This window comes from Pan paniscus, chromosome 18, assembly GCF_029289425.2.
Source record: "Pan paniscus chromosome 18, NHGRI_mPanPan1-v2.0_pri, whole genome shotgun sequence".
In the NCBI taxonomy this organism is placed as follows: domain Eukaryota; kingdom Metazoa; phylum Chordata; class Mammalia; order Primates; family Hominidae; genus Pan; species Pan paniscus.
The window spans coordinates 31,855,288-31,878,464 of record NC_073267.2 but is presented as its reverse complement, the minus strand read 5'-3'; the positions used below and the strand labels follow the sequence as shown (position 1 = coordinate 31,878,464).

Genomic DNA, 23,177 nt, shown 5'->3' with positions numbered 1-23,177 from the left:
GTCTGCTTCTCTTTCCGACTCCTCAGAAGGTCATCCCAGGCCACTCCGGCCACATCCCCCCCTCCCCAGCGGAGTCTCAGCAGGAACAGCCAGTCCTGTCCCTGAGGCTGCAGGCAGACCCCCTGCTCCCCATCCTCTCACCCTGCACTTGCACTCGCAGGCAACAGGTGGAACCCGGTCCCTGCCAATGGCCCCATCTCCACCCCCTCCCGGGCCTGGCTTCCCCCTCCTTCCACCCACCCCAAGCTTGGTCAGCTTTCAGTCTTGACCTCTCTGTGCCCTTGAGGCCTCTCAAAGGGGAAGGAGCGAGGGCAGAAGGGAGGAGGGAGGCCGAAGGCTCGAGCCCCCGACCATGTAAGGGAAACTCAGGCCCGGCACAGAGCACGGGACCGGGGAGGAGGGAGCTCAAGGAGGGCCCCGCCCGCGGCAAGGGACACTTAATGCCTGGCCAGGGAGGGGTGGGGGCTGGGTGGCTAAGATTACTGGGATTCTGCCCCCTTCAGCGGTTTTTATGTTTGCCCTGAGCAGGCCTTCCCGAAGCTCCAGGCCCCTGCCAGGGGGAATGGCTCTTCAGAGGCCTCCTTCCCTGTAGCAGACACCCGAATCACCACCCCAGGGAGCTTGGGCAGAGGGAGTGAGGGCAGGCTGAAGACCCCAGCGCCCCATCACAGGGCAGCCTTGCCGCCGTGACAGCATGGAGTCAGCGCCATGAATGTCTATAAATATCACGCGGGCTTGGGTGACAGGGTGTCCCGCCCGACTCTATCCCGACCTCCCTCCTCCCTCCTCGGTCCATTTCCTCTGGCACAGGAGGGATCCTTAGAAACAGAGGGAAAGGAAAGCGATTGGACCCTGTCCCCAGTACCATCCGTGGGACCAGTGCGGAATTAGGCAGCGGCCCTGGGAGATTCTTAGCCTCCTCCTAAGGTCTCTGAGTCTGGCTGGGCATCCACCTCTCCAGCCCCCCCACAAAGTTGTTTCCATGGCCTGCCAGCCCACCTGTGCGTCTCCCTGGCCTCACCTCCACCCATTCACTCTCCAGCCTGTGCTGCCCGCCCCACTCTTCCACACCTGTTTCCTGCCCAACCCCCGCTTCTCTCCTGTCCCATCCCGTCCTGTCTTTTCCATGTCCCCAGCTCACTATCCCTGGCTCCCCGCCTCCCTGCCTTCCTGAGATGCTCAGACCGGGCTGTCAGGTTCCCGATATGTGGTCCTCTCCATGACCACCCTGCGCCCCCCGCTGCCTTGAGTCCTGCCCACTCATACCTTCCGCTCACTCCTCTCCTGCCTTGCCCTCCACTGTTCCTCTTGGTTGCCCTCGATTTTCTCAATTTCCATATTTTCCCGTTTCTCCTTGCCTTCCCTGGCTGTCCACTTCATTCTCTCACCCCGACACCCCTTCTGTCTAATGCACCCTGTTTTCCCTGAGTTCTTTCCTTGCCTTTCCTCCTTGCCTTTCTCACTCCTGTCTCCCAATCTCAATTATAGCTTCTTGTCCTACAGCTGGACTGTCCCTAATTTCCCCTCCAGTCATTCAGTGGGCATTTATTGAGCATGTACTATGTGCTGAGCAGTACACCTGCCCATCTCTTCTCAGGGCTCACAGCCAGTGGGAAGAGATGTGGGAGTTCAAGACCAGCCTGAGCAACAGAGTGAGACTCCATCTCGCCGTGGACACGGGGGCAGAAGGGATGGGTGTCACGATGAGGGGTTGCCAGCTTCAGGAGCTCATGCCGAGGGCCTGATGCAAGCCCTGGGAGCCTCCCTGAGGCCTGAAGGATGGATGAGGAGAACAAGTCAGACACAGATTGGGTTTTTCTTAGGAAGGAAGAAAATTCCATTCCCAAGTGACCTCCCTCTTCCCTACTCTCTCCACAGTGGGGGACAAAGTCCCTGCAGACATCCGAATCCTCGCCATCAAATCCACCACGCTGCGGGTTGACCAGTCCATCCTGACAGGTCTGCTGGCCTGGGTGGGAAGATGCATGGGGGTGGGATGTGGGGAGGAAGAGGCAACAAGGGGGAGGTGAGTGGAAAGACAGAGAACCCTCACTGTCTGAGCAACATAAAGAGACCCTGTCTCTACAAAAAAATTTTAAAAACTAGCTGAGCATGTTGTTGAGTGCCTGTAGTCCTGACTACTCAGGATGCTGAGGCAGGAGGATCGCCTGGGTACAGGAGGTCAAGGCAGCAGTGAGCTGTGATCACACCACTGCACTCCATCCTGGGCCACCCTGTCTCTGTCAAAATAAAAACAAAAGGCTGTGCGAGGTGGCTCATGCCTGTAATCCCAGCACTTTGGGAGGCCGAGGTGGGTGGATCACCTGAGGTCAGGAGTTAGAGACCAGCCTGGCCAACATGGTGAAACCCCGTCTCTACCAAAAAATACAAAAAACACAAAAATTAGCCAGGCGTGGTGGCAGGCACCTGTAGTCCCAGCTACTCAGGAGGCTGATACAGTAGAACTGCATGAACCCAGGAGGCTGAGGCTGCAGTGAGCCAAGATCATGTCACTGCACTCCAGCATGGGCAACAAGAGCAAGACCCCATCTCAAAAAAAAAAAAAAAGACAAAACAAAACCAAACCCAGCACTGGGGCCTCCCCCTGGCTCGCTAGTAGTGGCTGTGGCAGTGGCAGCACTGCTTGACATTTTCTTTTTTTTTTGAGATGGAGTCTTGCTCTGTCACCCAGGCTGGAATGCAGTGGTGCGATTTCAGCTCACTGCAACCTCTGCCTCCTGGCTTCAAGCAATTCCCTGCCTCAGCCTCCAGAGTAGCTGGGATTACAGGCGTCCACCATCACAGCCGGCTAATTTTTGTATTTTTAGTAGAGACAGGGTTTTACCATCTTGGCCAGGCTGGTCTTGAACTCCTGACCTCGTGATCCACCCACCTCAGCCTCCCAAAGTGCTGGGATTACAGGTGTGAGCCACCCACTGCACCCGACCTGCTTGACGTTTCCATTCTGTCCCAAGCCTGAAACGGGACGGGTAGTGGGAGAAGGCTGGATGTTGTTGCCCACTCTCTAGATAGCCACCAGCCCACCCCTTCCACATGGACATAGGGCCACAGACACCTCGAGAACTGTCCTGTCTCCTTCAGCCTCCTCAAAAATCCTCCAGGGAGGAGCCATGAGATTCTAGGACAAGATAGGGGGTTCAGATACACTGAAAACCATGGCTGCTAGGCTGGGCGTGGTGGCTCATACCTGTAATCCCAGTGCTTTGGGAGGCTGAGGCAGGAGAATTACTTGAGGTCAGGAGTTTCAGACCAGCCTCGGCAACACAGCGAGACCCCATCTCTATAAAAAAAATTTTTTTTTAATTAGCTGGGTGTGGTGGTGTGCACCTGTAGTCCCAGCTACTTGGGAGGCTGAGGTGGGAGGATTGCCTAAGCCCAGAAGCTTGAGGCCACAGTGAGCTATGATTACCACGGCAGTCCAGCATGGACAACAGAGCAAGACCCCATCTCTATAAAATTTTTTTAAAAATTAGCTGGGCATTGTACTGTACACCTGTAGTCCCAGTTGTTTGGGAGGCTGAGGTGGGAGGATCACTTGAACCCAAGAGTTTGAGGCTGCAATGAGCTATGATCACACCACTGCGTTCCAGCCTGGGCAACAGAGCAAGACCCTGTCTCTGTAAAACCACCATAGCTGCTTCTGTTTCTGCACTGGCAGGGAGAAGCGAAGAAGAGGCAGAAAACATTCCCCATGGTCCCAGGGGGCAAGGGCTAGGCTGGCCCAGGCTTGCTGCTGAGCCCCTGCTCTTAGGGTGAGGGAGGCATGGTCGTAAGTGTAGGTCCCCCTTCCTCCCAGAAACATGCTTGACAGTTAAAAGTGTGGCTCCAAATATGTCCACTTATTTGATTTTCACCCAAGACATTGTTTTGCAGTGTACATGTCCTTGTCCCCATTTTACAGAGGAGCACGTGGAAGTTAGGTGATCAAACACAGCTTGTTAGTGGTCAAGCTGGGGCTTGGGTCAAGGTCTTTTTAAGAGCCGTGGACTTCTGGCTGGGCACGGTGGCCTGTAATCCCAGCACTTTGGGAGGCTGAGGTGGGCGGATCACTTGAGGTCAGGAGTTCGAGACCAGCCTGGCCAACATGGTGAGACCCTGTCTCTACTAAAAATACAAAAAAAAAAAAAAAAAAAAAATAGCCAGGTGTGACAGCATGTGCCTGTAATCCCAGCTACTTGGGAGGCTGAGGCAGGAGTATTGCCTGAACCCGGGAGGTTGCAGTGAGCTGAGATCTTGACACTGCACTCTAGCCTGGGTGACAAGACCGCAACTCTGTCTCAAAAAAAAAAAAAAAAGGAGCAATGGACTTCCTAGCTGCCTTCAGTGGCTTCTTCCAGAGTCCAGACATCCCCCAGGATGGCTACTTGGTCCTTACCAGGAGCTGTCCTGCTGAGCAGGGAGAGAGTTAGGCACGGGAAGCCTGGGAGAAGGACATGATGTCATCCGAAAACCCCTTGGGCCCTTCTCCACAGGCGAGTCTGTATCTGTCATCAAACACACGGAGCCCGTTCCTGACCCCCGAGCTGTCAACCAGGACAAGAAGAACATGCTTTTCTCGGTGAGCAATCCGGGACCAGCCATCATACACTCAGTCAAGCCAGGTGCCCGGGTTGGAGAGAAACATGGCGTGTGAGAAGAGATGGCGTGGGGAGATGCGGCATGAGGGTCACCTCTTGCCTGATTCCCTGCCTCCTCTTTCCCTTCCCAGGGCACCAACATTGCAGCCGGCAAGGCCTTGGGCATCGTGGCCACCACCGGCGTGGGCACCGAGATTGGGAAGATCCGAGACCAAATGGCTGCCACAGAACAGGACAAGACCCCCTTGCAGCAGAAGCTGGATGAGTTTGGGGAGCAGCTCTCCAAGGTCATCTCCCTCATCTGTGTGGCTGTCTGGCTTATCAACATTGGCCACTTCAACGACCCCGTCCATGGGGGCTCCTGGTTCCGCGGGGCCATCTACTACTTTAAGATTGCCGTGGCCTTGGCTGTGGCTGCCATCCCCGAAGGTATGAAAGCCTTTCTTTTCTCCTCCCATTTGCTAATCCCATCTGCAAAGACCCCTTTTCTTTTCTTTTCTTTTTTTCTTTTTTGTTTTTTGAGATGGAGTCTTGCTCTGTCACCCAGGCTGGAGTGCAGTGGCGTGATATCGGCTCACTGCAAGCTCCGCCTTGCGGGTTCACGCCATTCTCCTGCCTCAGCCTCCTTAGCAGCTGGGACTACAGGCGCACGCCGCCACGCCTGGCTAATTTTTTTATATTTTTAGTAGATACAGGGTTTCACCGTGTTAGCCAGGATGGTCTCGATCTCCTGACCTCCTGATCTGCCCGCCTTGGCCTCCCAAAGTGCTGGGATTACAGGTGTGAGCCACCGCACCCGGCCTTGCTCAGTGCAACCTCTGCCTCCTGGGTTCAAGTGATTCTTCTGCCTCTGCCTCCCAAGTAGCTGGGATTACAGGTGCACGCCACCATGCCTGGCTAATTTTTGTGTTTTCAGTAGAGATGGGGTTTCACCATGTTGGCCAGGCTGGTCTCGAACTCCTGGGCTCAAGCAATCCACCCGCCTCGGCCTCCCAAAGTGCTGGGGTTACAGGCGTGAGCCACCACACCTGGCCCAAAGACCCCTTTTCCAAGTAAGGTAACATTTACAGGCTCCAGGGATTAGGATCTGGTATCTTTGCGGACCATTATTGTTTGTTTGTTTAATAGAGACAGAGTCTCACTCTTGTTGCCCAGGCTGGAGTGTGGTAGCACAATCATAACTCACTGTAATCTCGAACTCCTGGATTCAAACAATCCTCTTGTCCCAGCCTCCTGGGTAACTGGTACCACAGGCAATCACCACCACACCCAGCTAATTTTTAAATATTTTCAGAGGAGTCTCACTGTGTTTTCCAGGCTGGTCTCAAGCTCCTGGCCTCAAGTGATCCTCCCGCCTCAGCCTCCCAAAGTGCTAGGATTATAGGTGTGCACCAACGTGCCCAGCTGGGGGCTACTATTTAGCCCCTTGCAGGTTCCCTCACACCCTCCCCTTGCAGGTTCCCCTTGCAGGTTCCCTCACACCCTCCCTCCCTCCCCACAGGTCTTCCTGCAGTCATCACCACCTGCCTGGCCCTGGGTACCCGTCGGATGGCAAAGAAGAACGCCATTGTAAGAAGCTTGCCCTCCGTAGAGACCCTGGGCTGCACCTCTGTCATCTGTTCCGACAAGACAGGCACCCTCACCACCAACCAGATGTCTGTCTGCAAGGTCAGGAGCAGTGTGGGCAGCGCGCTCAGTCAGAAGGCTGCCTGTTGGGGTTAAATGGGCCCTCCAAAGATAGAGGTCTCCCTTCATCACTGCTGGCTTCTCATCTGGGCCTGCAAAATGCTCAAAGGGCAGTAGAACGCCATCCTGTCTGCCATGAACGGGATCAGAGAGGACCCTTGTGCCCCAGCCAGACAGCTCACTCTGACCACCATCCATGCACCAGGCACTGCCACACATCGTCTCTCATCCCACACAATAGCCCATTCAGAGGATGGTCTCATTATCTTCATTTTTTTAATTAAAAAAAATTATTATTATTTTGAGACAGAGTCTCACTCTGTCGCCCAGGCTGGAGTGCAGTGGTGTGATCTTGGCTCACGGCAACCTCTGCCTCCCGGGTTCAAGCGATTCATCTGCCTCAGCCTCCCTAGTAGCTGGGACTACAGGTGCCTGCCACCACGCCTGGCTAATTTTTTTGCATTTGTAATAGAGACAGGGTTCGCCATGTTGGCCAGGCTGGTCTTGAACTCCTGGCCTCAAGTGATGTGCCCCTGTTCACTTCCCAAAGTGCTGGGATGATAGGTGTGAGCCACGGCACCCAGCCTAACTTCCTTTTTTAGAGGAGGAAAAAGGCTCTGAGAGATTAAATGACTTCCCCCAAGATGCACAGTTAATAAATAACAGAGTTGAGCTTCAAACCTGAGTCTGTGTGGCCCCAGAGCTTCTGCCTGTGAAGTAGATGGCTCTCCAGAATGGTCACTCATGACAGGGCCCGGCCAGACTGCCAACACTGACCGTGAACAGCATTTCCTAAAGCAGGGCTCTTAATCTTTTCTGTGCCTCACACCCCTTTGCAGTTGAGCTCTTGTCAGGATAATATTTCAAATGTATATTAATAAAATAAAACAGGCCAGGTGCAATGGCTAACGCCTGTAATCCCAACACTTTGGGAGGCCAAGATAGGCAGATCACGAGGTCAGGAGTTCGAGATGAGCCTGGCCAACATGGTGAAACCCCATCTCTACTAAAAATACAAAAATTAGCCGGGCATGGTGGTGCGTGCCAGTAATCCCAGCTACTGGGGAGGCTGAGGCAGGAAAATTGCTTCAACCCGGGAGGCAGAGGTTGCAGTGAGCCGAGATCGCGCCATTGCACTCCAGCGTGGGCGACGGAGTAAGACTCTGTCTTAAATAATAAAATGAAATGAAATGAAATGAAATGAAATAAAATAAGCCAGGGGTGGTGGCTCACGTCTGTAATCTCTTCAGGAGGCCAAGGTGGAAGGATCACTTGAGCCCAGGAATTCGAGACCAGCCTAAGCAACATAGTGAGAGTCCATCTCTACCAAAAAAAAAAAAAAAAAAAAAAAAAAAAAAAAATTAGCCTGATGTGGTGGTGCACACTTGTAGTCCCAGCTACTCAGGTGGCTGAGGCAGGAGAATCACTTGAACCCAGAGATTGCTTGAGCCAGGAAGTCAAAGCTACAGTGAGCTGTGATCACACCACTGTACTCCAGCCTGCATGACAGAGCGAGACCCTGTCTCACGCACAAAAAAATAAAATAAAATAGGGCTAGGTACGGTGGCTCACGCCTGTAATCCTAGCACTTTGGGAGGCTGAGGTGGAAGGATCACTTGAGCCCAGGATCACTGGGCAACACAATGAGACCCCACCTTTTAAAAGATAAAATAGAAAGTTAAAAAATAAATAAACAAAACAGGATTCTGGGTTTTTTTGTTTGTTTTTTTTTGTTTTTTGAGATCAAGTCTCACTCTGTTACCCAGGCTGGAGTGCAGTGGCCCAGTCTCGGCTCACTACAACCTTCACCTCCCAGGTTCAAGTGATTCTCCTTCCTCAGCCTCCTGAGTAGCTGGGACTACAGGCACGCACCATCACACCCAGCTAATTTTTGTATTTTTAGTACAGATGGGGTTTCGCCATGTTGACCAGGCTGGTCTCTTAACTCCTGACCTCAAGTGATCTGCCCACCTCGGCCTCCCAAAGTGCTGGGATTACAGGAGTGAGCCACTGCGCCCAGCCAGGATTCTGTTTTAAAAATACATAGGAAGCTGGGCACGGTGGCTCATGCCTGTAATCTCAGCACTTTCGGAGACCGAGGTGGGTGGATCACCTGAGGTCAGGATTTCGAGAATAGCTTGTCCAACATGGAGAAACCCCGTCTCTACTAAAAATACAAAAATTAGTTGGGCGTGTTGGCAGATGCCTGTAGTCCTAGCTACTAAGGAGGCTGAGGCAGGAGAATCACTTGAACCCAGGAGGTGGAGGTTGCAGTGAGCTGAGATCGCGCCATTGCACCCCAGCCTAGGCGACAAAAGCAAAACTCCATCTCGAAAAAAAATATAAAAGACCTGGCGCAGTGGCTCACGACTGTAATCCCAGCACTTTGGGAGGCCGAGGTGAGCAGATCACCTGAGGTCAGGAGTTCGAGACCAGCCTGACCAACATGGAGAAACCCTGTCTCTACTAAAATACAAAATTAGCTGGGCGTGGTGGCACATGCCTGTAGTCCCAGCTACTTGGGAGGCTGAGGCAGGAGAATTGCTTGAACCTGGAAGGCAGAGGCGGTGAGCTGAGATCGTGCCATTGCACTCCAGCCTGGGCAACAAGAGTGAAACTCTGTCTCAAAAAAAAAAAAAGGTAGCCAGATGCGGTGGCTCACACCTGTAATCCTAGCACTTTGGGAGGCCAAGGCGGACGGATTACCTGAGGTCAGCTTGGCCAACATGGTAAAAACCAGTCTCTACTAAAAATACAAAAAATTAGCCAGGCGTTGTGGTGGGCACCTGTAATCCCAGCTACTTGGGAGGCTGAGGCAGGAGAATCGCTTGAACCCAGGAGGCGGAGGTTGCGGTGAGATTGCACCACTGCACTCCAGCCTGGGCGACAGAGTGAGACTTTGTCTCAAAAAATAATAATAATAAAATAATACAAAAATAAAAAAGTAAAAAAAAAATACATAGGAAAGATACATAGGGTTACAGAGGAAACCAATGATTGTGAAATACAGTTCTATCAAAATTTTTAAAAACAACTTTGTAATTTGGCAACATACATGCTTCTTTATTAAGGCATTAATTAGGGAGTTCTCGCAGTGGGTCTAAGCACTATCATAATGTTGAAGCAGTGGTGAGCATAAATTATGCTATTTTGAGAGATCTGCAACAGTGGTAATGTGATAGGAGGAAAGTATCTGTGATTAAATTGGTGACAGTCACAGGTTTTGCTAATACTAATGTGGTCTGTTGACAACATGCATAACTGGAAGGAAATGTCAAATGTCAGCTTGAGAACAAGAAAAGCTGTCGTTTTTTTCTTGGCTATCTCAGTTCTTGGGCTCCTTGCAGGGTCTTCCACTGACCTCAGGCCAAGAACCCCTGCCCTTCACAGAGTTTTGTGGAAGACTACACCCATGAACTAGAAATTGCTGTTCTGAGAAGCAAGGGCCGTGTGGTCAGATCAGGGTGAGAAAGGCTGTAACCTTGGCTCCTGGGCGAGACCCACAACGCCTGCTGGTATTTGAAAGCCTTAGAGGAGGCTGACTGTGTAAAGAAGACGGATTCTGCTTTGCCCCAGAGGTTCCCAAGTTTTTTTTCTGACCACAGAACTTTTTTGTCTTGGAACCCATCTTAACCATCTCTCTTCTCGGGAATGAAAAGCCCAGTCTCTGTTGCGTTTGCCCAGGATTCAGGGTAGGCCACTCCTCCTGGGCACTGCGTTCTCCACATCCCTCTAACGCACAGGCCACAAAGCCAGACCACAGGCTCGTGTGACTTGGGGCTCCTGTCATGTTTCATAAAAATGAATTAATTCTCACGCCTGTAATCCCAGCACTTTGGGAGGCCAAGGTGAGTGGATCACCTGAGGTCAGGAGTTCGGGACCAGCCTGGCCAACATGGCGAAATTCCGTCTCTACTAAAAATACAAAATTAGCTGGGCGTGGTGGCGCATGCCTGTACTCCCAGCTACTCTGGAGGCTGAGGCAGGAGAATCACTTGAACCCAGGAGGCGGAGGTTGCAGTTAGCCGAGATTGCACCAGCCTGGGCAACAAGAGTGAAAATGCATCTCCAAAAAAAAAAAAAAAAAGAATTGCCCATATATTTGAAAGTCAAGAGGCTGGGCATGGTAGTTGCCTGTACTCCCAGCATCATGGTGGGCGCCTGTACTCCCAGCACTTTGGGAGGCCAAGGCAGGAAGATCACTTGAGCCCAGGAGTTCAAAACCAGCCTGGGCAACATAGTGAGACCCAATTTCTACCAAAAAAAAAAGAGAGAGAGAGCAAGAGAGACAGGCATGGTGGCATGTGCCTGTGGCCCCAACTACTTGGGTAGGCTGAGGTGGGAGGATCACTTGAGCCCGGGAGGTTGAGGCTGCAATGAGCTATGATCACACCACTGTAAGAACCTATCTTAAAAAACAAAAAGAAAAAGAAAAAGTCAAGAGATTTCATAGGAAGATAACCTGAATTTCTAGCTCTTCCTGCAAAACTGGAAGATCTGGCCACATGCAGCTGGAGCTGTAGATGGTCCAGGTGCCAATAGGTGGGCTGTTTGCCACAGTCCCCACCATACCTTATTGTGTTCCATCTTATTTTATTAACTGGTCTACAGAAGCTCCAGCACAGCACAGCCTGCGGTCACTCGTTTGTGGTTTTTTTTTTTTTTTTTTTTTTTTTGAGAGTTTGGCTCTTGTGGCCCAGGCTGGAGTGTAATGGCACGATCCCGGCTCACTGCAACCTCTGCCTCCCAGGTTCAAGCGATTCTCCTGCCTCAGCCTCCAGAGTAGCTGGGATTACAGGTGCACACCACCACACCTGGCTAATTTTTATATTTTTAGTAGAGACGGTTTCACCATGTTGGCCAGGATGGTCTTGCACTCCTGGCAGGTGATCCGCCCACCTCAGCCTCCTAAAGTGCTGGGATTACAGGTGTGAGCCACCTCGCCCAGCCTCAGTAACTATTGTTTTAAGGCTGTTGATAGAGAATGATTGCAACAGCTTGGTGGGAAGTGGGTAGGGTATACGGGGGGGACGAGGAGGGGTGAGTAGGAGGGAAATGGTGGGAAGGTAGGTGTTGGCAGCGCAGGCCTCCCTTGATGCAGGTGCCCACCTTGGGATGGGAAGAGGTGGACATCTGTGTGCCTGCCCTTCTCCCCTGCAGATGTTTATCATTGACAAGGTGGATGGGGACATCTGCTTCCTGAATGAGTTCTCCATCACCGGCTCCACTTACGCTCCAGAGGGAGAGGTGTAAGTCACCCAGGCATCTTCTCCCCAGCTCCTCACGCCCCTTCCCACACCCCCTTTCTCCCTGGGGCCCTCCATGTGGTTTTGCTCTCCTTTCACTCTCCTCTTCCTCCCCGACCTTGTTCTCTCTCCTGATACCCGAGTTGGCTCTCCCCACTGTCCTTCCTGACCCTCTGCTGCCTGCTCTTCCTGTGCCCTCTCTGCATCTCATTCCTTGTTCTTCTCCACTGTCTCTGTCCCTTCCTCCCCTGACCCTGCTGCCAGCTTGAAGAATGATAAGCCAGTCCGGCCAGGGCAGTATGACGGGCTGGTGGAGCTGGCCACCATCTGTGCCCTCTGCAATGACTCCTCCTTGGACTTCAACGAGGTAACCTCTCCTTCCCCTTCCAGTTGGCTCAGAGTCTGGGCCTCCTCCGAAGGCCAGGAGGAAAGGGTTGGAGGAAGGGGACCCAGTACACCCAGCCCTCTGCCAGGGTGCAAGGGAGGCAGTGGTTTGCTTCCTTCTTACGCTAGGTGGAAGGAGGGTGTGACAGGTAGGAGCCTGGGGCACCGACTTCCTCTTCCTCCTCTGCCCATCTCAGGCCAAAGGTGTCTATGAGAAGGTCGGCGAGGCCACCGAGACGGCACTCACCACCCTGGTGGAGAAGATGAATGTGTTCAACACGGATGTGAGAAGCCTCTCGAAGGTGGAGAGAGCCAATGCCTGCAACTCGGTGAGCCTGCGGAGCCCCTGCCACAGGGCCGTCTCCACTCTATGCTGCATAGACTAGAGGAAGGCAGAGGCCCTGGTTGGGCAGAGCCTAGTGCCTGTGCTGGGACCCCACCCAGGCAGCAGACAGCCCTGCAGCTTCTCCACAGGCTGATGTGGGTGGGACCCATTGTCCCTGGGGCTGCCTGGCGGCCATGCCCTTGATGAATCTATGATCACTTCTGCCCGCTGTGTCCTGAGTTGAAGTGGACAAAGCTGGACACGGAAACCACAAGGGACCCATCCAGGAGCAGCCCCAACTTCATCTGAACAAGAAGCACACTTGTTTTCAGCAGATGATGAGTCCTGACTTAGGATTTGGGAAATGTGGCTACTGCACCTATAGGGAAAGCCTTTCCTTGCCCAGATGAACCCGGCCACTTCTAGGACTGTCACTCCCAGTTATTGCTATTGATACTTGCTGAACGTCTCCATTAAGCACTTCTCTCTGGGGAATTATATTCCCCACATTTCTCTCTTTCTCTCTTTTTTTGTATATGCAAAATGCTCATTGCTACTTTATTTAATACAACAAAAAAGCGGGCCAGACACAGAGACTCACGCCTATAGTCCCAGCATTCTGGGAGGCTGAGGTGGGAGGATCACTTGAGCCCAGGAGTTTAAGACCGGCCTGGGCAACATAGTGAGACCCGCATCTCTACAAAAAAACAAAAACAAAAACAAAGAAAGAAAGAAAAAAAAAGAAAAAAATTAGTTGGGTGTGGTGGTGCAAAACTGTACTCTAGCTACTAGGAAGGCTAAGGTGTGAGGACTGCTGGAGCCCAGGAGGTCAAGGCTGCAGCAAGCAGTGATTGCACCACTGCACTCCAGCCTGGGCAACAGAGGGAGACCCTGTCTCCAAAATAAACAAACAAACTGAAAGCAACTTAAATACCTGTCAATAGAGGACTAATTTTTAAAATTTATAAATGATAATGCAAACATAAATTTTTATTTATTTATTTTTGAGATGGGGTCTTGGCCTGTCGCCCAGGCTGGAGTGCAATGGCTATTCATAGGTGTGATCACAGCGCACTGCAGCCTTGAACTCCTGGGCTCAAACCATTCTCCTGCCTCAGCCTTTCAAGTAGATGAAGCTACAGGCATGCACCACTTTTCCTGGCTACTGATTTTTTGTTCTTTTTATTTTTGTTTTACTTTTTGGAGAAGTATCCATGATACATTTGGTGAAAAAGGCTTTCATTCTTTTTGTTTGTTTGTTTGTCTGTCTGTTTTGAGAGTCTTGTGGTGTCACACATTCTGGAGTACAGTGGCACGATCTCAGCTCACCACAACCTCCGCCTCCTGGGTTCAAGCAATTCTCCTGCTTCAGCCTCCCTAGTAGCTGGGATTACAGATGCAAGCCACAATGCCCAGCTAACTTTCTGTATTTTTAGTAGAGACGAGTTTTTTTTTTTTTGAGACGGAGTCTCTCTGCTTTGCCCAGGCTGAAGTGCAGTGGGGCCATCTCAGCTCACTGCAACCTCCGCCTCCTGGGTTCAAGCAATTCTCTTGCCTCGGCCTCCTGAATAGCTGAGATTACAGGCATGTGCCACAAAGCCCAACTAATTTTTGTATTTTTAGTAGAGATGGGGTTTCCCCATGTTGGTCAGGCTGGTCTTGAACTCTTGACCTCGTGATCTGCCTGCCTCGGCCTCCCAAAGTGCTGGGATTACAGGCGTGAGCCACTGCACCTGGCCTTCATTTTTTTTTTTTTTTTTTTGAGACAGAGTTTTGCTCTTGTTGCCCAGGCTGGAGTGCAATGGTGTGATCCTGGGTTCAAGTGATTGTCCTGCCTCAGCCTCCCGAGTAGCTAGAATTACAGGCACGCACCACCACGCCTGGCTAATTTTGTATTTTTAGTAGAGGCGGGGTTTCTCCATGTTGGTTAAGCTGGTCTACTACTAAAAAATACAAAAATTAGCTGGACATGGTGGCGTGTGCCTGTAATCCCAGCTACTCGGGGGGCTGAGGCAGGAGAATGGCTTGAACCTGGGAGGCAGAGGTTGTAGTGAGCCAAGACTGCACCACTGCCCTCCAACCTGAGCAACAGAGCAAGACTCCATCTCAATATAAATAAATAAAAATTAATTCAAATTAAATAATATACAGAGTACCTCCAATGCTCCACAGCAATTGCTCAGTTGCACCAATTGTACAGTGCAGATCACATAACATTTCTATCATTACTAAAAGTTATAGGGCCAGGTGTGGTGGTTCATGCCTGTAATCCCAATGCTTTAGGAGGCCAAGGCAAGAGGATTGCTTGAGGCCACGAGTGAGACCAGGCTGGACAACACAGGGAGACTCTATCTCTAAAACATTTTTTTAAAATTAGCCTGGAGTGGTGGCATACACCTGTGGTCCCAGCTACTCAGCTGGCTGGGAGGCTGAGGCAGGAGGATTGCCAGAGCCAAGGCTACAGTGGGCTATGATCACGTCATTGTACTTCAGCCTAGGAGACAGCGCAAGACTCTGTCTCTAAAGAAAAAAATAAGTAAATAAAAATAAATAAACAATGAAAGTTTTTTTTTTCTTTTTTCTGAGACGGAGTCTCGCTTTGTCGCCCAGGCTGGAGTGCAATGGTGCGATCTTGGCTCACTGCAATCTCTGCCCAGCTAATTTTTGTATTTTTAGTAGAGACAGGGTTTCACCATGTTGGCCAGGCTGGTCTCAAGCTCCTGACCTCAAGTGATTCACCCGCCTCAGCCTCCCGAAGTGCTGGGATTATAGGCATGAGCCACCGCGCCTGGCCAATAATGAAAGTTCTGTGGGACAGTGCCACAATAGGCCATCCTTTTCTTCTGTGCTTTAACGTAGGACCCTGAAGCACTATGGCAACACTAGCCTTGGGATTTTCTCCTTTTGTGCTATAGGGACCAGACTTAGCGTTCGTCTCAGCCTTAGCTTGGGGTCTGCTCTGACCTCCAGATTCTTTTTGACCATTTTAAGAGGACTGGTCTCCCCTCCCTGTCTCCTCTCCAGGTGATCCGCCAGCTAATGAAGAAGGAATTCACCCTGGAGTTCTCCCGAGACAGAAAGTCCATGTCTGTCTATTGCTCCCCAGCCAAATCTTCCCGGGCTGCTGTGGGCAACAAGATGTTTGTCAAGGTCAGAAATCGGAATGTGCCTCAGCCCCCTCTTCTTTCCTACTCCTAGCCACCTGTCACTGCCCTGGAAGGAAAGTGGTGGTCTCTGAATGCTGTTCTGGTCTCCTAGGGTGCCCCTGAGGGCGTCATCGACCGCTGTAACTATGTGCGAGTTGGCACCACCCGGGTGCCACTGACGGGGCCGGTGAAGGAAAAGATCATGGCGGTGATCAAGGAGTGGGGCACTGGCCGGGACACCCTGCGCTGCTTGGCCCTGGCCACCCGGGACACCCCCCCGAAGCGAGAGGAAATGGTCCTGGATGACTCTGCCAGGTTCCTGGAGTATGAGGTAAGCAGCTGGGAGCCTCCCACTGTCGTGGAGCTGGTGAAGGGCCGGGTCCCAGCCATCCACTCACAGCTCCACCCGGATCATTTCCTACCTCGTCAGTCAAGTTGATGGCTCCTTAGTACAGGCCATGGAATCACAGGACACTAGAGTTTCAAAGAATGTTGGGAGGCCGGGTGCAATGACTCACACCTGTAATCTCAGCACTTTGGGAAGCTGAGATGGGAAAAGCGCTTGAGCCCAGGAGTTCAAGACCAGCCTGGGCAATGAAGTGAGACCCCATCTCTATTAAAAAAAAATTTTTTTTAATTACCTGGTTAAATTCATAGGGGTCTGGGTAAAAAGTAAAATACATTTTTTAAAATGTTAAAAGAAAAGAGATGAACTGGACATGGTGACACACACCTGTAGACTCAGCTACTGGGGAGCCTGAGGTGGGAGGATCACTTGAACCTAGGAGTTGGAGGCTGCAGTGAGCCATGATCCCACCACTGCACTCCAGCCTGCATGACAAGCAAGGCCCTGTCTCTAAAAACAAAAAACAAACACACACACACACACACACAAAAGACAGAAAGAATGAACCTTGGGAATCATCTAGCAAATGTGATCTGTGGTTGTTAACAAGGTGAGCCACTTGAACCAGAACAGGAGCCAATGCCACTCAGCACACAGGGGAGTTCAGCTGTTGTGTTTTCTGTAGCAAGACTGTCTCGAGACAGTTGATCTGTGTTCTGGCAAAGACTCCTTACTTATACTAGACCAGCACCGGAATGGCACCACAGTCCCTCCTTTCATTTTATACAGAGGATTTCTTCTAAGTTGTGGGTCACGTAGTGGCACTGCCAAAAGCAGAAAGCAGTACCTCACTTCCAGTTCACGTTCTTTCTATGAAAGACACATTTTGGCTGGGCATGGTGGCTCCCATCTGTAATCCCAGCATTTTGGGAGGCCAAGGCAGGCAGATCACAAGGTCAGGAGTTTGAGACCAGCCTGGCCAATATGGTGAAACTCCATCTCTACTAAAAATACAAAAATTAGCCGGGCTTGGTGGTGGGCACCTGTAATCCCAGCTACTCTGGAGGCTGAGGCAGGAGAATCGCTTGAACCTGAGAGGCGGAGGTTGCAGTGAGCAGAGATCGTGCCACTGCACTCCAGCCTGGGCAACAGAGCGAGACTCCATCCCCCACCCCCACCCCCGAAAAAGACACAATTTGGGGCCACGTGTCAGGGCTCACACCTATAATGCCAGCACTTTGGGAGGCCAAGGCTGGCAGATCACTTGAGGTCAGGAGTTTGAGACCAACCTGGCCAACATGGTAAAACCAAGTCTCTACTAAAATAAAAAAATTAGCCAGGCGTGGTGGTGCGCCCTTATAATCCCAGCTACTCAGGAGGCTGAGGCGGAGAATCGCTTCAACTTGGGAGGTGGAGGTTGCAGTGAGCTGAGATCATGCCATTGCCACTGCACTCCAGCGTGGGTGACAGAGCAAGAGTCCATCTCAAAAAACAAAACAAAAACAAAAAAAAAAAGGAAAGACACGATTTGGGCTGGGCGTGGTAGCTTATGCCTGTAATCGCAGCACATTGGGAGGCCGAGGCTGGAGGATCTGTTGAGCCCAGGAGTTTGAGACCAGCCTGGGCAACATAGCGAGATCCTTTCTCTACTAAAAATTAAAAAAAAAAAATTAGCTGGACATGTTGGTGCACGCCTGTAGTCCCAGCTACTTGGGAGGGTGAGGTAGGAGGATCGCTTGAGCCTGGTAGATTGAGGCTGCAGTGAGCTATGATCGCACCGTTGTACCACTGCACTCCAGCCTGGGTGACAGAGCAATACCCTGTCTCAAAAAAAAAAGATACGATCTGACCCATGATGGGCCTGGCACCATCAGCACCTGCAGGTGCTTAGATGAATGAGATGTTTCCTGCCTCTGAGCTTCCAAGGCCCCACTGAGGTCTGACACCAGGCCCTGAGGCGGCAAGCCCAGGGTTCAGGCTTCCCACCACCCCCACCACTTCCTGACCTTTCACCCCATCCCCACCCCCCACCAGCTTCCTCCAGGGGAGTTTTCCAGATCCCCACCTGACCTGTGGCTCTCTGCTGTATCTCCCCAGACGGACCTGACATTCGTGGGTGTAGTGGGCATGCTGGACCCTCCACGCAAGGAGGTCACGGGCTCCATCCAGCTGTGCCGTGACGCCGGGATCCGGGTGATCATGATCACTGGGGACAACAAGGGCACAGCCATTGCCATCTGCCGGCGAATTGGCATCTTTGGGGAGAACGAGGAGGTGGCCGATCGCGCCTACACGGGCCGAGAGTTCGACGACCTGCCCCTGGCTGAACAGCGGGAAGCCTGCCGACGTGCCTGCTGCTTCGCCCGCGTGGAGCCCTCGCACAAGTCCAAGATTGTGGAGTACCTGCAGTCCTACGATGAAATCACAGCCATGGTGAGAGGCCCCAGGCAGCTGCAGCCTTAGTGTCCACGGAGATGACCAGATGACTGTGCTGGGGAGAGTGGGGCCCAGGGCCGGAGGGCCCTGGTAAGATGCAAGAAGGGTGGGGATTCAGACCCCAAGGAAGAGTCTGAAGGAGGATTTGTGGGCTGGGCCTGGCACTTTGGGAGGCTGAGGTGGGCGGATCACTTGAGCAGGAGTTCGAGACCAGCCTGGGCAACATAGCAAGACCTCATCTCTACTAAAACAAAACTTTAAAAATAAATTCAGCCTCACAGTGGCACATATTTGTGGTCCTAGCTACTTGGGAGGCTGAGGTGGATCACTTGAGCACAGTTTGAGGGTGCAGTAAGTTATGACTGCACCACTGTACTTCAGCCTGGGCAATAGAGTGAGACCCTGTCTCAAAAAAAAAAAAAAAAAAGGTGGGCGGAGGGGCTCATGCCTGTAATCCCAGAACTTAAGGAGACTGAGGCAGGCAGATCACCTGAGGTCAAGAGTTTGAGACCAGCCTGGAAAACATGGCAAGACCCCATCTCTACCAAAAAATACAAAAATTGGCCGTGCATGGTGGCACATGCCTGTAGTCCCAGTTACTCAGGAGGCTGAGACAGAAGAACTGCTTGAACCTGGGAGGCGGAGGTTGCAGTGAGCTGAGATTGCGCCACTGCATTCCAGCCTGGGTGACAGAGTAAGACTCCGTCTCAAAAAAAAAAGTGTGCCGATCTTTGTTCTAAACTGAGTTTTTGGCCAAGTGTGGTGGCACATGCCTGTAATCCCAACACTTTGGGAGGTTGAGGCAGGAGGATTGCTTGAGCCCAGGAGTTCAAGACCAGCCTGGGCAACAGAGTGAGACCTCATCCCTAAAATAAAACCTTTTTTAAAAAGGAGGGATGTGTGAAGGTGCCCTAAGCCCACCTTCTCCTCCTCCCTCAGACAGGTGATGGTGTTAATGACGCCCCTGCCCTGAAGAAGGCCGAGATTGGCATTGCCATGGGATCTGGCACTGCCGTGGCCAAGACTGCCTCTGAGATGGTGCTGGCTGACGACAACTTCTCCACCATTGTAGCTGCTGTGGAGGAGGGCCGCGCCATCTACAACAACATGAAGCAGTTCATCCGCTACCTCATTTCCTCCAACGTGGGCGAGGTGGTCTGGTGAGCAGCTGGGTGGGCGTCCAGGAGGAAGCCAGGGTTAGGGTGGGGTGGCTGCAGGTCTGGGAGGCAGGACAGAGGTGTGACCACCTCCTTCCCACAGTATCTTCCTGACCGCTGCCCTGGGGCTGCCTGAGGCCCTGATCCCGGTGCAGCTGCTGTGGGTGAACTTGGTGACTGACGGGCTCCCAGCCACAGCCCTGGGCTTCAACCCACCAGACCTGGACATCATGGACCGCCCCCCCCGGAGCCCCAAGGAGCCCCTCATCAGTGGCTGGCTCTTCTTCCGCTACATGGCAATCGGGGGTGAGCTGGAGGGGTTCCTCGATCCTCCCCACCCCTTGGGACTAACCCCCTCTCTGGGACACCAGCTCCCCCATGCAGGCGCTGAGAGGGCCTTCTTCCTTGGCCAGCCTGTCCATGGCCACATGAGGCCCTCAACCCTCGATGCCCCCTATCTCCCCAGCCCTGACCCCCGACTCCCCTCTCTCCACCACAGGCTATGTGGGTGCAGCCACCGTGGGAGCAGCTGCCTGGTGGTTCCTGTACGCTGAGGATGGACCTCATGTCAACTACAGCCAGCTGGTAGGGGGAGGCACAAAGGAGGGGACCAGGAGGGTGTGGGGATGCAGGAGGGTACCAGGAGGGTGGCATGGAGGTGGCCCTGGACCTCAGTCTCCCGTACCTTCCCTGCAGACTCACTTCATGCAGTGCACCGAGGACAACACCCACTTTGAGGGCATAGACTGTGAGGTCTTCGAGGCCCCCGAGCCCATGACCATGGCCCTGTCCGTGCTGGTGACCATCGAGATGTGCAATGCACTGAACAGGTGGGGGCCCCCCAGCTACACCCACCACCCTCCCCTGAGGCTACTGCCCACGTCCTCCACTGTGCCGCCCACCTCCTTCCTCCTCACTGTGCCTTCTCCCTCCCCTTCCCCTCTGCAGCCTGTCCGAGAACCAGTCCCTGCTGCGGATGCCACCCTGGGTGAACATCTGGCTGCTGGGCTCCATCTGCCTCTCCATGTCCCTGCACTTCCTCATCCTCTATGTTGACCCCCTGCCGGTGAGGTTTCTTCCGCCCAGGGCCACCCACCCCAGCACTGGGGAGCCCACGGCGGGCCCATGACCACTCCCACCAGGGGCGCCGATGTGGGAGGCTGGTGGGAGTGGGCTGGGCAGTGCTGGTTTCTGGCTCCCTCCCCACCCCCTCCTGAGAGGGCACTTGTCCCCTGCCCCAGATGATCTTCAAGCTCCGGGCCCTGGACCTCACCCAGTGGCTCATGGTCCTCAAGATCTCACTGCCAGTCATTGGGCTCGACGAAATCCTCAAGTTCGTTGCTCGGAACTACCTAGAGGGTAAGGAGTGCCCTCTCTGTCCCAAGCCCTGGCCCCACCACAGCCCCTTCCCCATGACGCCGCCCCCGCCCCGCCCCCTACTTTGCAGGTGGTAAGTTTCTCAGCCCTGGCAGGACCTGTGTCCGCCCCGTTCCCCCTGCGCCTGCAGGGGCCACATCTCCGGGGCAGCCCCACTGCCTCCTCAGCCCCCACAGCCCCTATAGCCCCCATGCCACCTCCCTGCCTTGATAACAGTGCCTCTTGTCCTCTCTGGCCATAGGATAACTGTTCCCCCTCCTCCATCTCTTTGAGCCCGTGTCACAGGTATCACCACCTTCTTGCCCTCAGCCCAGCTGCTGTGCCCCTGCCACCCGCGCCCCCTCAGCCCCTTGCGCGTCGCATCCAAGGTCACTTGCGCTCGCAGCTCCACCTGGAGCCATTGCCACTGCTGCTGCTGCGCTTCCAGTCAGGGTGGGCCACTGGCCTCCCACTGGGCGTCAGTTTGGCTCCCAGGCCCTGGGCAGTGCCAGCCTCTGGGCCCGTCTGCTGCGCTGCGTTGCGCTGGCTGTGTGCTGGGCTGTCTTTGCTGTGGGGCTGCAGTGGGGGGGGGGCGGGGTGTCTGGGGACGCAGGTGAGTAGGGGAGAAACTGGCAGGGTGGTAAGCTTCTGAGCCTCCAGGTAAGTGCGTGCCTGGGAGATGCACCTGGGAGGGACCTCGCTGCCCTCCCGCCGCCTGCCTCATCCCTTCTCTTTCCCCTTCCAGATCCAGAAGATGAAAGAAGGAAGTGAACGTCCTTTTGCTCTGTCCTCCCCACCCCGATAGTGACGCATCTTCAGGCAGAGCTGTGGCACAGACCCCCGTCCTGTCCCCCACACCGGTGTCATGTGTCTGTTTATAAACATGTCCCCTTCCCTTTCCTTCCCCCTCGGCCACCCGCCTCCCTCTCAACCTTGTAAATTCCCCTTCCCAACCCCGAGGGGCTTGCAGGGACAAGGCGACCGACTGCGCTGAGCTGCTTATTTATTGAAAATAAATGACGGAAAAGTCTGGCCTTGCCTCTGTGCAAGCTTGGAGGCCTGGGTCGCCGCTGTGGACAAGCGTCTTAGTGTCATGCAGACCAGAAGGCAGCTGCCTGTCCCAGGGCCGGGGCCCACCTCACTGCCTCTGATGGGGACTCCCAGCCCCCATGGCTCGGCTGTGCCCTGGGCAGGGGACGGGCTGGGGGCAGGGGAGGGCTGGAGCCCAGGAGGCAGCACAGCAGCCAGAAAGCCGCAGGCCTGAGCCTGCACCTTTGGTTCCGGGAGGGGCTTGGGCCCCTCACCCAGGTGTGATCCCTGAGAACAGGAGGCCCAGCCACCCTGGGAGGAGGCGCTGGAGGGCGGGGCGGTGGTGGCCCCCATCAGTCCCCTCAACCCCAGTCTCAGGGACGGTGGAAAAGCCATCCAAGACCCCAGAGCGAGGCCTCATGGTTCGGGAGTGGGGAAAGGCGTCTTTCCCAGGGTGGGGGTGGGGACATCCTGACCCCTCAGGTGTCCTTGATGTCCCTGATGTCCGTGAGTGGCGCCTCATCCATGATGCTGCGCACTTGCTCCAGGGTCTCAGCCTGGCGGATCCGCTCTAGGCGCACCTGCCGGGTCGGACGAGGGGAGCAGAGTGCACTTGTGGGGAAACGCAGCCCCTACCCCACCTGCCAGCCCCCAAGGGCAGGGCCTGGGACCAGTGGACCCAGGGGCCACCTCTGTGGGGCTGATGCCACAAATGCCCTGAGAGTCCACCATGCCCTGTACTGAGGGCTTCAGGTGACTGACCAAGGCTCACACGAGAGTTTCAGGGTTTTTTGAGTAATAGCTCAGGACAGGACCATGCCAGCCCCAGGAGGAAGAAAGGACTCCCCTAACCAGGGAATTGTCCTTGCAAGACCCAGGAGAGGTCACCCGGAGTGGAGCCAGCCAGCCTGGCGGGGCTGGGACAGGCCATACCTGCAGGGCCTGGGACAGTCGCACGAAATCCCTCTGCACCTGCTCACTGGTCTCCAGCTCTGCCTGCAGCCGCAGCACCTTGGCCCTCTGTTCTGAGAGGAGGTCTGGGAGCTGGGCCTGCGGGGACAGACACCACACTGAGCTGGGCCTGGCTCAGCCTGGACCAGATGGGAGGGTGCATGGCCAGCCGTTGCCCCAGGGCTTCCTCCACCTGGCCTGAGGGAGACACAGAGGGCGGGAGGGGTGGGGGAGGGTCTTTTCCACAGCTGGGTCCCTCTCCTCCCAGTCCCCCTGCCCTCCCCCTCACCTTGCTCTGTTCCTGCTGCACCCGCTCCATCTCTGTCCTCAGGCTGCACAGGGAGGCTGGGAAGTCAGGGCAGGGGGAGACGTCAGGGCCATGCCCTCTCCCTTTCCCCACCTAGCCCAGCCAGGGTGGGCGATCCCCAAGATCACCTCCAGCACACACTCACCCTCCAGCACCTCTGTGGGAAGGAAAGAAAGAGAGGTCAAGGCCAGCCTCTCTCCCCTCCCCGCT

At 53.9% G+C, this 23,177-nt stretch overlaps 2 protein-coding genes across 4 annotated transcripts in view; one reads left to right on the top strand and one right to left on the bottom strand.

Moving 5' to 3' along the window:
- The window catches only part of ATP2A1 (ATPase sarcoplasmic/endoplasmic reticulum Ca2+ transporting 1), a 26,556-nt gene extending 4,844 nt beyond the window's left edge, over positions 1–21,712 (top strand). Inside the window, exons 4-20 of one of the 2 annotated variants that reach the window (XM_055099650.2) lie at positions 1,879–1,959; positions 4,494–4,579; positions 4,730–5,027; positions 6,100–6,266; positions 11,445–11,533; positions 11,795–11,897; positions 12,112–12,243; positions 15,264–15,389; positions 15,498–15,716; positions 17,829–18,164; positions 19,107–19,327; positions 19,428–19,630; positions 19,824–19,909; positions 20,021–20,154; positions 20,273–20,390; positions 20,566–20,683; positions 21,426–21,712. In XM_055099650.2, coding sequence (XP_054955625.1) covers positions 1,879–1,959; positions 4,494–4,579; positions 4,730–5,027; positions 6,100–6,266; positions 11,445–11,533; positions 11,795–11,897; positions 12,112–12,243; positions 15,264–15,389; positions 15,498–15,716; positions 17,829–18,164; positions 19,107–19,327; positions 19,428–19,630; positions 19,824–19,909; positions 20,021–20,154; positions 20,273–20,390; positions 20,566–20,683; positions 21,426–21,451 — 2,543 coding nt within the window. In that variant the 3' untranslated portion in view covers positions 21,452–21,712. The remainder of the gene's footprint in view (positions 1–1,878; positions 1,960–4,493; positions 4,580–4,729; positions 5,028–6,099; positions 6,267–11,444; positions 11,534–11,794; positions 11,898–12,111; positions 12,244–15,263; positions 15,390–15,497; positions 15,717–17,828; positions 18,165–19,106; positions 19,328–19,427; positions 19,631–19,823; positions 19,910–20,020; positions 20,155–20,272; positions 20,391–20,565; positions 20,684–21,425) is intronic. The other variant, XM_034951863.3, reaches the window with a different exon arrangement.
- The window catches only part of RABEP2 (rabaptin, RAB GTPase binding effector protein 2), a 22,856-nt gene continuing 21,345 nt past the window's right edge, over positions 21,667–23,177 (bottom strand). The window contains exons 10-13 of one of the 2 annotated variants that reach the window (XM_003806115.5): positions 23,113–23,124; positions 22,950–23,005; positions 22,643–22,759; positions 21,667–22,290 (exon numbers count right to left, since the gene is read on the bottom strand). In XM_003806115.5, the coding sequence (XP_003806163.1) occupies positions 22,189–22,290; positions 22,643–22,759; positions 22,950–23,005; positions 23,113–23,124 (287 nt within the window). In that variant the 3' untranslated portion in view covers positions 21,667–22,188. The remainder of the gene's footprint in view (positions 22,291–22,642; positions 22,760–22,949; positions 23,006–23,112; positions 23,125–23,177) is intronic. The other variant, XM_063597521.1, reaches the window with a different exon arrangement.